The 17794-nt window shown below is 29.0% G+C and overlaps 1 protein-coding gene across 15 annotated transcripts in view; it reads right to left on the reverse strand.

The window, feature by feature from the left end:
• Nucleotides 1–17794, reverse strand: part of LOC118063802 (uncharacterized) — a 76134-nt gene that overhangs the window by 23423 nt on the left and 34917 nt on the right. For 11 of the 15 annotated variants that reach the window (XR_004689982.1, XR_004689985.1, XR_004689984.1 and 8 more), the window contains 12 exons: nt 16740–16817; nt 15543–15560; nt 14065–14289; nt 13824–13984; nt 13410–13621; nt 12392–12596; nt 10901–11090; nt 9253–9719; nt 8965–9168; nt 7288–7526; nt 6650–6704; nt 5647–5877 (listed from right to left, as the gene is read on the reverse strand). Coding sequence is in view for 4 of the 15 variants with exons in the window: in XM_035077955.1 (XP_034933846.1) it covers nt 5647–5877; nt 6650–6704; nt 7288–7526; nt 8965–9168; nt 9253–9719; nt 10901–11090; nt 12392–12596; nt 13410–13621; nt 13824–13984; nt 14065–14289; nt 15543–15560; nt 16740–16817 (2285 nt within the window). In the remaining 11 variants the exon portion in view is untranslated. The remainder of the gene's footprint in view (nt 1–5646; nt 5878–6649; nt 6705–7287; nt 7527–8964; nt 9169–9252; nt 9720–10900; nt 11091–12391; nt 12597–13409; nt 13622–13823; nt 13985–14064; nt 14290–15542; nt 15561–16739; nt 16818–17794) is intronic. The other 4 variants (XR_004689979.1, XR_004689980.1, XR_004689978.1 and 1 more) reach the window with 4 other exon arrangements.

Here is a 17794-nt window from a genome sequence, read left to right on the forward strand (position 1 = left end):
TTCCAATAATATAAACGATGCTTGAAAATTATAAGCTACAGGCTTGGGCACAGAGAGTGTGGGTAGAGCTTGCCGGGGAAGTGCCGAAACTCGCCGCGGATTGTTTAAACTATTTTTTATTGTTAATAAGTTGTTAAAAAAGGCTATTATCAATGTATTTGTACAAAAAAAGGTTAATGACCCTGTTCAAATATTGTCTCATTTGTCATCGATTGATTGAAAAATAATTTTACATAAATTAACATAAAGGCTGGGCTGAAGTCAGAAAGTTTCCCGGAGTTGACTTTACGCCCTCACGTTGGGCGGCAAAAGGCCGAAGCTTGACATCAACTGAAATTGAGTAGGTAACAGGGAAATCGTTCGAAAAATGATAATTTTCAGGGATGCACTACAAAAAGGGAGTCTTAGGGCACCAAGAAATTTACAGCTTTTTGAATAATCTGTTTCGAGCAAGACAGAGCACAGAATATATCTATCTATCTCCGTCTTATTTTTCAGAGAAGACTGCGAGTTCGAACAGTTGACGAGCAAGCACATCCCCCACCCTCTGTTACCAAGCCTGAAGCTTATGATATCTAAACGTAAACAAAGTAAATGAAAATATGCTGGCTCTGTAGTCAGAAAGTTCGACATTTATTTTACCGAACGGTGTTCGATTCCAATTGCGGCAAAATTGTTTTTTTATTTAAATTGCATGTAATTGCAATTTTATCATGCCAAAAATGAGTTTTAAATTTCAATTTTTATGTAAAATTATTTTTCAATCAATCGATGACAAATGAGACAATATTTGAACAGGGTCATTAACCTTTTTTTGTACAAATACATTGATAATAGCCTTTTTTAACAACTTATTAACAATAAAAAATAGTTTAAACAATCCGCGGCGAGTTTCGGCACTTCCCCGGCAAGCTCTACCCACACTCTCTGTGCCCAAGCCTGTAGCTTATAATTTTCAAGCATCGTTTATATTATTGGAACCATAATAGCTCAGTGGTTAGAGCCCCGGCCTTTTATTTTGCTGGGCAGGGTTCGATCCCAGTCATAGGCAATTTTTTTTTCTGTTTCTTGTTCAAGTGACTTTATATACTTATAAATCAATTCATATATTTTATTACATTATTCTTCCAATTAATTACGAAAAAAAACTTGTTTTTCTGAAAATAAGCTGAGGGTGAGGAACGAGTTACTATGAATTCTCTTTTTTAGAAAATGTTGTCTCCAAAAGACTATAGGAATTAATTTTGAACTAATATAAACAACCAATTATTGTATTTATATAAAATTTTAATGAAAAAAAAAATTGGCTATAACTGGAATCGAACCCTAATCGGTCAAATGAAAGCTTGGTGTTCTACCTACAGAGCTAACATATTATCGCTGCCATCATGTTTATGTTTATAAATTGTATAATGCAGGCTTGAGTACGAAAGGTGGGAATAGAGCTTGCCGGCGAAGTGCCGGAAATCCCCGTGGATTATTTCAACTACTTCTAAATATTTCTAAATTGCTTAAAAAAAAGCTACGTTCATATAGCTATAGTAAAAAAAGTGTTTATAACCCTGTTCATGTTTTCCGACTCGGCGTCGATAAATTACATAAATAATTGAGAAAAAAAAATCAAATCGTTGGTAAGAATTCATTTTAGCATGTTAATATTATAATTACATGCAAATCTAACAAATGAAAAAGAAAAAAAAAACTTTACCATGACTGGAATCGAACCCTGCCCATCAAAATGAAAGACCGATGCGCTAACCACCGAGCTATTATGATTACAAAACAATTATATATGCTCAAAAATTATAAGCTGCAGGCTTGGGCATAGAGAGTGGGGGTAGAGCTTGCCAGCGAAGTGCCGGAACTCGCCACGGATTGTTTAAACTACTTTTCAATGTTAATAATAATATGATTAACTTGTTAATAACATAACATTGTTAATACATGTAAAGATGTATAAGTTGTTAAACACAGGCTATTATCAATGTATTTATACAAAAAGAAAGTTTATGGCTCTGTTCAAATATTTTTCGACTCAGCGTCAATAAATTCAATGAATAAAGAGAAAAAAAAATCAAATTGTTATAAAGGATTAATTATGGCATGTCAATATTATAATTACATGCTAATCTAACGAATAAAGTAGAAAAAAAAGTGATTATGACTAGGATCGAACTCTGCCCGGCAAAATAGACCTCTGACGCTCTAACCACATGGCCAGCATAATCTCGATATTGAGTTAATGTATATTTGTTTTTACACTACATGCTTGGATACGCCGACTTGGAATTGAGCTTCCTTATTAACATTTATACCTAATAAAAATGATAATAATGGATGAATATATGTATTTGAAGTTATTTGCAGGTATTATATTAATTAATGTTAAATGAGTATCATCATTTTTATTTATCCTAACTGCAATAGTCATCAAAGTGTAGGGCATTGTAAAGTGATACACTATGTTTACATCACATACATATATTACCCGTACACACACATACAGAATTTACTCGCCAAAATGCAGGGCACCATCAGTTCTGGATACGGATTGAGCATTTGTTCAATATGGATGACTGAGGTCATCTGCGAGCATAATGCTGTCACCTATCAGAATTTTTTTAAACTAATTTTCCGGAGAATATCATCTGGAATACAAGATTTCTAATTATTTCTAAATTATTCAATTTTATACTATGAATTGATTTTTTTAACATTCAGACAGGTGGCAAGGACTGACGCAAACATGAATTTTGGGCATAAAAAGGTATAAAAATAAAATAATTAGTGATTTTTCATCTGAATGATGTGGCCGCCATCTTTGAATTTAAGCGCGGCAAGTCAATTCATAATTTTTTCATTATTCTTTCTAATTTTTTTAATAAAAATATTCACTACATACAAAAAATTGTTGTTTACGTCAGTCCGGCATCAATTCCTCTGTAATTTGGTACCTAATTTTATAGAAATAATTGTAAATTGGCGAAGAAATTAGAAATTTCCCGATCCCATGTATTTGGATAGGGGGAATCAGTCGCCTTTCTGACTTCAGCCCAGCCTTAAGAAATGAACAATATTTAAGAGTGAAAAGAATGAATAAATCTAAACGAAAGAAAATTGAAGAGAGATAGGCTGTAGAAAGGATTTAGACACTCAAAGTGCGTGCATTTCATAAAACATAAATTATGTCGAGATTAATTTTGAAACGCGTAAATTTAGAGATTACCATAACGATGGTTTTCGCAGATATAACGCAGCGATAAACGAGTTTGTTGAAAGGCAAACGCAACGCTTAATAAGATGTTTAAGGTGAAGAGCCGAAAGCATCAATTCTGAGAATAATTAGATTCACAAAATGCATAAACAAAAAATAGATGTAACAGAATGAAAGTCGTTGTTGTCGCTCAAGAAAGGCGGACATCAAGGTTTCAAATGTTTTGAAAAACTACGCGCATGTATAAATGTAAAGAGAGAGACGAGAGATAATTTTTTTTCCATTTCTTTTAATTTCTTCTGTTAAAAAAAGATATGCGAGCATAAATTCAAAACAAAGAATTATTAAAACAATTTAATGAGAGTGTTTTAAAAACTAGATTTCAGTTTTACTTGCACGACATCAATATGTAGCAAGTACGCCTTAACTGATTAAAATATTTAATCGATGAAAAGCAGATCAGTAGTATTTATTTGATATTTAATTAATCTTTAATCAATATGTATTTTAATTAAGACTAAATGCTCACAGTGCTAGAAACTGAAAGATAGACCTAATGTATGACAACTTGATGTTTGAGAGTTTAATAAACAAATTTGAAGATATATTCAAACTAAATCAATACGATCTAGATGAAGAGATTATTGATTGATCTCAAAACGATTTCTTAGCATAATATCGAAAAATTTAATCGTTATTCTTTTTTTCCTCTGTCTTACATTATTCATTGTCAATTAAAGCCTTTTATTCGAAATTTTTTTCAGATTCTGTCAATCTTATACTAAGAAATCGTTTTGAGATCGATTGGAAAGAATTCTGAAATACCGACAAATTGGCATGATAACTGTGAAAGGGTTAGCACTGTCTTTTTCATTTTTTGAAATCGAATATATCAAAAAATAGGCGGAAAAAAAGAAAAGAGAGGTAACAGAATTCTTCATTAGACGGTAAAGAACAAAAAATGTCCTATGAAGTATCGTCGATTTCTGCATAACTGCAAAGTTATTAATGAAAATGTACAGATTCTAGGAGGAAAATTTGTTTATAACAAAAAAAACTCAATGACGCGTACATTTTTTTTGCCTGTGAAGAGTTTTTTTAGAATCCTCGTGCAATTTTACATTAAAAAAACTTCGGTTCGAAGTGGGAGATTAGATTCGCTAATTAAATTGCATCGCTACTGGACTGTTAGAATATAAAGTAAATGGGTTTGTTTTTTTTACGAGTGAACGACAGTTGATGAGCCCATGAATCTTGAAATATAAATGCTGTTAATTGAATTAAAATGTTATCTGTCTCTTAATATTTATATCTGGAATACTGATTTTGGATAAAAACAGCCAGAGGTTTGGTCACTCGCATGACAATTGATGCTGTGCATCAAGTAGTCATACGAGGGACTACGGTCTGTATGTGTATAATCTTATTGTTCGGATGCACACATATAGGCTCGTCTCAACTCGGTGATACTTGTTGTTCGGTTAGCTGGATTAGAGACAAATTCTAAGGCATCATCTTAAATTTGAAATTTATCAATAAATATCAATTTTACAGATAAAATAACAATGATGAAGGAAGAGTGGATACTTCTAAATAAATGGTTAAAGAAGTATCAGGAAAAGGGCGAAAAGTCTTTGATGCCTCGGACCAAAAGCCAACTGGGCGTCAGGGAGGTTCTAGACGAGAACGAGCGAATGAGTGACAATTAAAGAGATGCAAGTAGCTTAGGTAAAGGTGGACCAAATATTACCTACATAAAATCGGTACAATTATTGCCAGATAAATTTAATTTAACCAGACATCTCAAAGAGAATAATTCTAATGTGTCTAAATCAAAAGTCAATGCTTCAACATAACCTTTAAAAGTAACGCTGGACAAGGACGACAAACGTATGAATAAATTATTGAGAGCTGTGAAGCAATATTTTGAGGGTACAAACAATATTATGAAAAAGCATAATCAAATTTGGATAGCATCAATTAAAAATTTCCAAATTAAAAAAAAAATTGGAATAGTTTGCTTATAATTTTGCACGAAAATTCCTAATTTAATTCGTTCCATCTCAGCGACAGCATAAAAATTCAGAACTCTAGCGACATTCCTCCAGAAGGAATTCTATTTACATGGAAATATATGTCATTTTTCGTAAAATTTGGATTGAGGGAATTCATCTTCATTATTACCAATAACATGTTATATTTAAAAAATTCAAAAAAAGTATAGATGTAATTCACTGATCTCAAAAATTTTTTTATCATTAAAGTTATATCTTGCTTACAGTTGAGCAAAAGCATAGCCTTTGAACCATCTCTTTTGGAAATAATTATTAAAAATTGTTAATTTTTTGTTATTGAAGAGCTCTCATCCATCGATTCGGAGTAAAAACAATTTTCAGAAAAAATTATAAACATGATTATTATCCATTACTTACCAGTAACTAATCGGTTGGCATCTTCAATTACTTTTTGTCGATTTCTATTGTCATCGTTAATTTCGTCTTGTGTTTTTTTCGTCATTTTCTCAGTAATGTGATACTTATGCTCAAGAAATTCTGCCATATCGTCACCAATATCTTTCTCCTCACTAGCATATTTATTTTTTACTGGGGTTGAAGTACTATTAAACACAGTGCCATTGGTGATTGTTATGTGCTGCTTTTTCTCTGTGAAGTGCAGAAAAAATATATCCTTTTACTTAGTTTTATTTTCATTCAATTTGGTTTTTTGAAAATAATTGAAAAATATTAGCGTAATTGACTACTGATATGCTTCTGATTTGGTATCACTCACGAAAGGGGTGAAACTTGAAAAATTTGTTGACTTTCATAAAGAAGTCTGGGGGCACAATACAAATACTATAACGCTCCAAATATATCCATAAATATTTTCAAAGGAAAAAAAAATTGGGTAATCTTTCGTTTTGTAATGACTGAAAACGATGCAGGAAATTACTAAATATCTTCATATCCAATCAAGGTTAATGAAAAACGATTTGGGCTAAATCGGTAATGGTATTCAATCGAAAAGTTCTCTTCATTTACTTAAAAAAAATATGCATTATAATTTTTGTCTAATTCATCGTGACATATGGAAAAAAAGCTGTGTCAGTGAATCAGCATATTTTCTTGTTTTTGAATTTTTCTTTTTTTCCATCTGAAATATGCAATGAAAACTTGAATAACATATTTCAGACTTATTTTAGTCAGTGACATCATGTCGTGATTATTCTCTCGAGGTTCTACACTATTTCATTAACTTGAATAATGTGTCAGTGATTGCATCAGTAGCATTATGATAAAAATATAATATTGAATTATAAGTTTAGTATGAATAATGGCTGAGGTGTAAATATAAGTCTCATAGTATACATAAAAATATTTTAAAATAAGTAATAGTGAATAAAAACAAAAGTTTAAAATATCAAAAATAACTTACGATGTTTAGGCAACACATTTTCGATACTGGTTAAATTTTCGATAGATTCTGAATCCTATAAAAACAAAATTTATTATTAGAATGTCATTAGTTGTTATTCATTTTGGCACTTCTAAAAAAAAAAACATACATTTTAAAGTCAATTTTAAAATTCATCAATTCACTATCATCATATTTTTTCGATCCAATTATAATGAACAAAATTGTTTGAAAATATTATTAATTTATTAAGAAACTATCTAGAAAATGTAATAATAGCACTTCGGTTTGTACCTATCGTTATTTCATTTTTTTAATTGTACAATTTGTTTTAATAATAAAAAATGTCAATAACTAATTATAATATTTTTATTAATAGTTGACTGTAAATAAATTTCATTGGATAAAAAATAATAATAAAATCAATGTAAAAACTTGATAATTAATTTTTCAGTACAATTGTACATTTTATACCCTAGTAGCCAGTAAGTTACCCACATATGTAAATCTGCTGTCAGTCTTACGTTGATTTGGCTACTAAGGTAATCAAGAAGAAACCATAGATGAACACAAACTATGACTGAAATGGCCTATACATTTTTCTTTTTTATTTATGAATAGTGCTATTACGATAAAAATGAATAATCATTTACACTTACTTTCATATGATCAAGCTCTTCATAGTCTAGTTTTCGACCTACTAAAGACTCGTCTCGTTTCAATGAGGAATCTCTTGAAGATCCCAATTCATCTTTTAGCGAGTCAAAACCTGGCTGATCAAGTCGAACTCTTGCTACAGCTTTCTCCACGTCATCAGTTACCAATTCTACATTAAAAATGCACTTTTTCACAATATCCTCTCTACCAATTTTATTTAATGCTTTCTCAAGGGTATTTCCTATAAACCGAAAAAATCTAATATTATAAAAAACTGTAGTGACATTATATTTTTTGTTATAAGTCTATGTAACTGCACTTTTTACAATTGTACAATACAGTATTAAACTTTTCCCTTTTTATTTTATTCAAGTTAATTTTTTAATTTCAGGTTTTATTATGGAGAACAAACCTCTATCTTGAACTAATTGCACTTGTGAAGATATAGATTTGTTGAATAACACATACAGTTCACTAGTGAATCCTAAGACGATCGAATTTTTGTATGCTTGATATAATGTTATAAACATATTTCAAAAACTTATCATATTCTAAATAAGTGAAATTTAAATTTTCAAAACCGTAAAATAAATCGTCTCTTTAGTAGCAAAGTTAATAATTATTATAGAGCTTTAAATCATTTTCATATTATGATGGATAATAAACTACTAACGTCCAAGTGGAAATATGTTGTAGTTTAAATAATGGCAATGATGTAATTCACGTAGTGTAGCGAATACAGATGTGATTACTATTATGTTCAGAAATAAGTGAATGAAACAAGACACATTAATGACAATTCTCTTCTATAAGATATAGCCATACCATAAACATAACAATGCAACGATGAGTTCATCAACTACGTATCTAAAAATTCCAGACTGCTGACTCGCACCTATTATAGTGTCGTCATTTACTTAATTAAGAAGTCTTTAAAATTACCATCTTCCAGTTTTTTTGAATGAAAAAACAAAATTATTGTCGTAAAAAAATTTAGATATTTATGCAGCTGACTCCTTTCATCATCAATGACCTTGAAATTTCAATATGTTATAGAATTCTCTTCGCTGAACAAGAATATATGCGCATATAAGGTGCGGAAAATATGTCTATACATAGTTTTTTTAACTTTAAGAATGTACAAATCAAATGATGTGTTACCAATATTTCGCGAATATCTGATGCAAAAGGACGTTGAGAGTAAGGGAGAGAGGGGGTTAAAAGTTGTCTGAAAAATGATTATTTGACCAGCGTTTTAACACGCCAAACCCCCACCTCCATTCCATACACGCACACGCCACTATCCTCAACCTCCTTTTGCATTGAATGCATTAAAAAACAAAATGAAGACATTGAAAAATCGAGTTATTTTTTGTGCAAATTCTTCGCACAGTGATGTCATTTTTATTAGGAAAAGTAATAATAAAGATTAGCTTAGTGCATATATTTCTATATACAAAAAATAAGTCAATATTATTGCCTTTAGAACATAAAAAAATTCAAAGTTATCGGAGATGAAGGAGTTCAGCTGCCGATTCAAAATATTTATAAAATCAAATAACGTATCGTTTTCGAATGTTTGTGATAATCAATATCGAAAAATTATCGCTCTCCTCTGTTTTCGGAAAATCGTTCTTTTGATAACGCAGTAGAAAAGAATTTGTAGAATTGTCAATTACCTGTAGCTTTATTTCCATGATTCTGCCAAAGTTTGAACATGGTAGCAGCTTGAAGAGCAGGTTTACCGACATGCTCTCGTTTAATTAGTTCCACATCGTTAGGAGATATATTTAATTCCTCAGCTAATTTTTCCCAATCACTATCAAGTAAATTAGCAATATCTGTTAGGCGAATTGTTGCTCTGTGAATAGTGTCCGGTCGACCTACGCCAAACAAATTAGTTTTTTTAATTTATTTAAATCTGATGTATTTGATCAAATTATACTTAAAAAATGAAATATACTTACTCAAACCACCATCGCGTAAGAAACTATAATTTTTTGATAACTCAAGTAAATCAAGTTCAGAATGACCGATTTCTGGAGAAATTTTGTCTGGTAGCAAGATATTAAGGGTACATATTGGTGTTTGTGGAGGTTCGCCCTTAGCTATTTTCGGTTCATTCATAAACATAATCCTACCAACCATATCTGCTGCATCTGGATCTTTTATTCTTGCCGTAAAAGGTACACGATTTTCCTTAAATGCTCGGAAAGGTAACTGAAGTTGTTCACCACTCTTCAAAACTGGTACAAGGTTACCCGCAAACTCCATGTACTGAGTTTTGCCCTCAAGGACTTCAACATCACGACTTTTTGCTACTTCTGTAAAGTGTTCCTGATGTTCTAGAGTTTTATCTTCTTTATCATCAGTCATACAAAAGACCCGTAGTCTAGCTTCGAGTGGATCTACGCGCTTTGCGAACACTACAAACCTACAATTCATAAGATCAATAATTAATTAAATTATCATATGATAAATTTTATTTTATCATTACTTTTGATGAGAATATGTTTCATTGTTAAATAAATATATAATTTCTCCTGATATAATAACGTAGTTTGATCAAAAATCCCGTAATCTTCATAAAATCCTATTGGCTTACTTCAACATTACTTAAAAATTTTATTAAATTAATTAGACTCCCAATTTAACCATAGAAATGCTCAAACTTCCTTAAAATGACTATCGAATTTCTTGTGTTATTTATCATGAAAATCTTCAATACATTGCAAATCGAAGTGTATTACGGTGAATACATATAAACATGATCAATGTTAAATGCCATAAACAAACTGTAAATTTGAAGTCATTTCAAAGTGTGTTTAAAACGACTAAAATACTTTTATAGTTTGTTCATGACATTTAACATTAAACGCATTTATGTGTGTTCGATGTAATGCGCTTCGATTTGCAGTGTAAGTATTTTAAGTTATAAATGCTAAGTATGTTGAGGATGGCGAAGTGCGTGAACACACCAAGTACACGTTTCACATACATGCCCAACTAGAAGAAAGCTATCCAGAAGACATCTTTTGGACTCAGATAAGAAGATATCAAATTCCTATTGGATATTCTGAAAGTTGTCTTAAAGACATCCAAAAAGATGTCTGTTTAGATGTCTAAAATCATGTCTGAAAGAAAGCTAAACAGATTTCAAAAAGAAAGCTAAAAAGATGTCCATCAGACATCTAAAGACATTTTTTTCTCATAAACATCTTTTCTGACATCCTCTAGACGTTCTTTAGACATCTTTTGGATATCTTTTCAGACATATTTTCGATATCATTTTAGTTATCTGAAAATTACTCTATATAGACACCTTCTTGATGAATTTTGGAAAAACTAATTCCTAACTTAAAAAAAGTGTCAAATAAGCTAAAAAAAAAATTTTTTTCTAGTTGGGCATGTGTGTAACTGACAATGCAACTGACTATTTTGTATTTAGATTTGTAATTTTAGTTTCAATGTAACCACTACTAGAATTGAATATATGTTACTAATGAAATCTTTTGTCTTATAATATCAACTCAAGTTTTATTATTTTACTCTCTTGAAAAGATCATATTTTAATAAATAATACATACATAAAAAAAATACATTAAAAACGCATACTTAGCCATAAAAGGAACATGAGTTGCATGGGTATAGAGCTCAGTTGCCATTCTCGTAGCATCAGTAATATTTCGACAGTCCATAAGCCAAAATCTCGCAGATACAGTTGTAGTGAAAGATACACAATCCTTAACAAAGGTAAGAGGCGTTGATCCAGTGACATCCTCCCAAACCGCCCGAGACTGACCCCCTGAACGACATACATGCCAAGTCCAATAATATCATTAAAATAAGTCCGTGATGTATATACATTTATGATAAAATAGTGAAATGTGTAGAAGATATTCATTAATACTGACATTAAATACAGCTCACGACAATTTAAATCAAACATTATAATATATTTACTTGTTTACTATGAAATTGAAGTTAATGTTGTTCAATGACTGGATTTAAATTCAGATTTATTGTATGTGCCTTATTGTTATGTGCTTGGTATCGATGTAAAAAGAAATAATGAAAGTGTTACCCACTCATAAGTATTGCTTGCAAAATGACTAAAGAATAAAAATACAACTAAATAATTAAATGAACAATTAATATATCGCTTCATAAAGCAACGAGCGTGAAAGACAACTATAAAGCGGCAAGAAAATATTTCAATAATAATGATCCAATCGATTGCAAAAGTTGTTTTTCGAAAAAAAATAAAAATTGTTGAATTAAATTATTGTTGAAATAATATTTATTTTAATTCTATTTCCTTTTTGTCCTATAAATAATGAAAACGAAAATTAACAGAGCTGTCCTTTAATATTATTACAGATAAATTTGAAAAAATCGTCTCCCTTAGAAAACTAATTATTCATTGTTATTTTTCCATTAATTATAATTATTTTCAGTAATAATGAAATGACAAGTTTCGTATTTGATAAAAATATTAAAATAGCATTGAAAAAAGTAATAATAATTTACAATATATAAATAAGAATAAAATATTAAAAATGCACAAATATTATCAATAATTAATAATTGAATAAATTATTGAAATGTATATTACATCTAGATTATCTAAGCAAAATTACCAATCAAACGAATTGTGCTGAAAAAAAACTATCAATTTAACTAATTCAAAATGAGCAAAAATAGATTGAAAAAATTCGAATTTATCTACAGTTAATTAATGATCCATACCTAAATGACTCGATCCTAACAATACGCAAGCATTAACAATGAATCACAACAAGATAATGTATACAAAAATGGTATATAACTCACAGTTACTATTTGTTACATTATTTTTATAAGTCGTGCAGCTACCATTTGGCGTATAAATCTCTCATATTCTATAATGCTACAAGATAAATAATAATAATCAACTAATTAATAAAAAAAAGACTATTTTTATTTTATATTTGAATGATTCCATTAAATACTTCAACTCATTAAAATAATTAATTACTAAATTGAGTAAAAAATCATTTTTAGTGGAGAGATCTTTCAGTCAAGCTGGTTGCCGCGCCTACATTATTACGTGCAAGCATATATTACCAGTTATACTGCATAGAAGCCTTAGAGTTGGCGCATCCCCAGAATACTGATTAATCATGCCTTTATTTGCAGCTTGAGGTACAGGTATTGTTAATGTAATAGGTTTATGGAATTTTCTTCGGCGTGGTTCAACAGTTACAATTGGAGATACTGCCACTCTATTGCCTAAAAGCTTCGCTACCAATTCAGCAGATATTGGATGAGCCTGAAATGAGAAATAAAAATAAGGAAATTTATTAATATTATAAGTAAAAGAAGAGCCAAATATATAAGTTAATAATAAGCTTTCTTTGAACCATGATGCAAATTTTTTTGCAATTGTTATAATGTTCATCAGTCAATTTTATAAAACTAATAATTTTCAGTAAATTAGTATTTTCAGTTACAAAAATTGCTTCATATTCTTCAGATAAAGATATGAAGGTTTACTATGCATTGTAATTACCAATGTTTGTAACTTCATTCTTAAAAGAAGGATGAAAGTAATGAAAATGATATTATTAATTTTTTTGTAACTGAAAAATAAAATTTATGGAAAAAGTGAGATAGCCATTTTTGAAAAGAGAATAAATCTAATCTGCTCTCAAATTGACATTAAAATGTATCCTTATATGCGAAAGATATAAGGGTGCAAAGTTGTTAATAAAATAGAAAAGAAAAATCATTGAAAATTACTTAATAAATAGAAAAATGGATATTGTTAAAAAAATTTTATTTCAAAACTTTCAGAAAGCGATTCTGAACATGCCTTAATTGGTTCGATTTTTTAGACTGCTTAATAATATTTTTTTTAGCATTGTTTATTAAGACGGCGCTCAACTGTAAAAGTTTAAAATCGTTCAAATACTAGTAATAATTGATTACGAGTGAAAAATCTTTGCAGAAATTCTCTCTATAGAGACTTTTACAACAATCCGTCATCAAAAAATTTTTATCACCATTGAACAATAATTTTTTATTTCTTTTTTTTTTTAGCTACTGGACTATTAACTGAGTATGGCTAAGTATTTACAATTACCTGTAGGCCAACTCTAATTTTCTTAGTAAGTGCAGCCGGTGGAAACACAGCTTGTACTTGAGGTACTGCTGATGATGACACTGTTCCACCCTCAGGCCCAACAGCATGAACTTCTTGTCTGATTCGAGATACTACAGCAAAATAGTGCGGAAAATCAACTGTGAGGATCCTTACAATTCGTGAAGTCTGAAGATCTTCTAGTTGACTTAATTCTGAAATTCAGAGTCAATAATATTAGTTGAAAGAAGAAAATACAATACTCTGATCCATATCGAAAATAACTCCCTTAATCAAAGGCGAAAATAGTAAAGTTTCAGGTATATATATCTGACTTTGTTTCTTCGATTAATATACTATATGTTATAACATAGAACTACGAGGTTGCATTTATTGATGACTTATTAAAGTGTATACCTTCGCCTTCAAAACTTTCATTGAGGACATCCTGTACTGCCTCTTCACTAGCTTCAAGAGTATGTTCCCGCCAAGTTTCTCCATTGTCGGATCTGAGAATTACAATTTCTCTTTCTTTTCCTCGTAAAGAGGCAAAATGTGGAACTTCTATAATTACAGGCCTAAAAAAAAGATTTTATAGAAAAGTGATTTTAATATATATTTTTTTTATTAAAAAATATGTTATAGACAAAAAAGTTACCCTAAAAATTTAGCCCCAATTGGTCCAAGTTCAAGTATTCGACTGGCAAGAGCTTCGCCTTCCATAAGAGGAGGTGGATTTGTCAATTTATCCCTCTTAAGATATCTACAAGTAATTCTCATAGGCATTGCAGCTTTTCGTGGTGGCACAATAACGCGTACACCACTATGCCGACATCCTCGCATGGCACCTCCACGTGCATCCACCAGAAATGAAACTAAGAAGCTGTATAGAGCATAACAAAATATGATATATACATTTATTTATGTCTCAACATTTTCCATGATAAATGTTCATGTATTTTTTTTTTTGTTAAAAGATTGTAACAATTATTTCTAGACTGAGTAATATTTCTCTACAAAATTATGTGTCTCATGTTTATAAATAATATCTATTATATCGTTCAGAAACATCACAATTTTATCAATCAATTCTTTTGAAAATTAACGAATAGTTTAGAAAATATTAAATACATGCTATAAATTTCTATAAATTCTATCATTTACATAAATTTATATCATTTTAAAAACGGAATTTATATAGATTTATTTTCATCTCATTATCAATATTTTTTTAGATCAACCTATAACTAACTTGTAACGATTATCAAAAATGATTTATTCACTCTCGAAAACTAGAGTAATGGATATTCAGTTTTGCAATAATTATTACTAATTCGTTTTAAGGGAGTATAATATAAAATTAATCACTATATGTAACAGAAAAAATGTTAAATTTACTCCGTGCATACATGTATACGATTACAATTGATGAATTTATTATTTCAAAAATTTGAGTATTTTCTCTAAAATTAAAACTATTTTTTGTATGCTGTGAAATGTATTCATAAATGGTCTGTGTGCTTACGATTTGTGTGTATTAAACAACATGAATGATAAATAAATTAATAAGATAGTAGAAAAAAAATTTTTAAACGAATGAACTAGTGTTTGCATAAAAAGCAAATAATTCATAATAAATGACAAAATGAAAATAGCAAAATTAAAAAATAATAAATAATTGCTGAATCATTAATAAATTGAATAATACATACATTCATAATTTATGAAAGTATTCAATTTTTGCATTCAACACGCTTCATTTTTTATCGTATATACATATTTTATAAATAATAATTAAGTTATAATTATTATTTATTTCGTATATTTAATTTTTAAATTAAACAAAATTTCAAATAGATTTTTTATATATTTGCATCTTTTTAACAGAGTTCGGAACATCAAAATTATCTCTAATGAATAGCATTAATCAGCCACTAAAATACTGTAACTAAGTCTAATCTAATACATAAAAAAGTATGATAATGTCGAGTGCAGAGCGAGCAGCGCATAGTAAATAATTTGTAATAACATTGATTAATTGTCATAATTGAAGGAAAAAAAAAGGATTATCTTGCTACAGAATAATTAATTCGAAACAAAAACAAGGCAAAATAAATTTTTCATTTATTCACTTACTTTTTCCAAGATGGAATGCTGCGAGCGCGAATAAAATAACAGAAAGAATCGGAAACAAAATAAAAGTACCCGTTAGTATTCACTTTTTTTTGTTTTTTGGTCATATTATCTTAATTTTTAATATTGGTTTATTTTTGATTATTTTTCACCTTACTTATTTAATATCGACTATTCAAGATGAAAAAAATTATTCGAATAATATAACAATAATAATTATGTATTATAGTAGAGATTGGAAAGTTTTGAAATCATTCATACTGTGAAAGGTAATTGAGGACTATACAAAATTTTTATAATTTGATAATTAAATTAAGAAGTACTCTAAAATTCATTCATATCCAGAAGAAATTCAATAAAAATTATTCAATTATATTTAAAAAATCATATAAAAATACTGATATTGCTTAAAAAAAAATATGGTCTTGTTATAATAAAATTATTGTGTTTCAATTAGTGCGGTTCTGCAATACATTGACAGTCACTAGAAATACTTCTTACCAGAAATTTCAAACTATATGCCTGGATTAATAAAATTCCTATAATTAATCTCATCAAAAACAGCCCCCTCTTTCTGGGCTGTACAAAAATGTGCGCCAAACATAAATAACGACAATGATGAAATTACAAAAAGTCCGAAAATCATTAAACACCAATTATTTAAATCTACAAATCAACAATATTTAAAATGAATTATTTTCTTCGGGGGGGTTTTTTTTTGAAAAAAAATTTAGTACGTTTTGACACAATAAACATAACAACCAAAAACTTGGCGTGACTGTTAAGAAATTTTTTCAATTTCGTATATTATGAATGAAGCAATGATAATACTTCATAGTATGCTTAATCGAGAGTCAACGATCGCTTTCCGAGCAAATTCTTAATTTCAGCCCATGTTTATGTTATAATAAGAAAAAAATTTTAAATTTAAAAATTATAACCTGCAAAAATCATCTTATAATTTGTATAGTGACACAGTAGTGCCTCGTCGTGACGTAAGGGCTAAATGGCAGTGATTTATGCTTGGCGCACGAGACACTACCGTATCTCTTGATAAATGAACGAAATAGAGAATAAAATTTTGAATAAACTATACAAAAAATAATATGTAAAAAACCAATTGTTTAAAGAAGAAATAATTGAAATTCAATATTAATAAAAAAAACTAAATTTAATTAAAATAAGATATAAAGGTGATACCTGTCCCTCCACATTCCTTGTCCTTTTGGTATGATACCAAGGGCTGCCAGCGACCAACTTAAGGACTCTAGTGACGGTCTAAGTATTTGAACAAAACTCGAAAATAATCACATAAAGAAACTTTTTTTTGAACCGTGCGCATGCTTTGTTGTAATCTTTATTACATTAATATTACCATAATTTTAACTTTTATTTTCAAAAAGTTATTTTTTAATTCGTGCAAAAATGCAAAATAAAACTATAATAATTGTCATAAACAACTAATTATTACCAATATACTGAAAAACTCATCTGTGATACTACATTTAATTTTGTTGAAAGAATAGGGATGATTATGATGAATTTTTATCTAAGATTGATTACATGAGGGAATGAGGGAACAATCATTTTATTCTTGATTTTTATCAATGAAATAAAATTAATTTATCATTCAACTATTGATCTTTTAATAATTTCAAGTTGTAAAACTAAGTAAACTGAGAGCAATTTTCGATAAATTTCAGTGAACACGGAGTAATGAAGTGCGATTTGAAAGATTCGAATAAACCATTTCTAAATATTTGTCATTAATTATATTTATTATTGGAGAATCATTTCATATTTTGTCAGTAGCTTTTTTTATTAAAAAACAAAAATATTCTGATTTGGGTAAAAAACAAATGTACAAGTATTTAGATGAATTCATTTTTCAATGCATAGAAAATGTTTGAGAAACTTTTATAAATAAAGAATTTATAAATTCTTGAATAACATTGAAAAAATATAAATTAAAGACGTTGATGAGTTGTCATACAAATTTACCAAATCATGTTACTTCATTACTTATTCATAATTGTCAGAATATTATGTTTTTTTTTGTTTTTATTATAAACCGAAAAAATGATCTTAAACTGTCATAAGGATAGATTAATTTTTACACTCAAAAATAATTTTATTATCGAGATTGAACGAAGTTCGCGATTATCAATTTAGAATTTGAATCTTCCAACTAATAAGTTCTTCATTACTCCTGATTACGTTAAATGAAAATCTTCCGAGTATTTAATTAATTTTAA

The sequence above is a fragment of the Chelonus insularis genome, unplaced genomic scaffold (genome assembly GCF_013357705.1).
Source record: "Chelonus insularis isolate UGA/USDA-ARS -01 unplaced genomic scaffold, ASM1335770v1 contig_148_pilon, whole genome shotgun sequence".
In the NCBI taxonomy this organism is placed as follows: domain Eukaryota; kingdom Metazoa; phylum Arthropoda; class Insecta; order Hymenoptera; family Braconidae; genus Chelonus; species Chelonus insularis.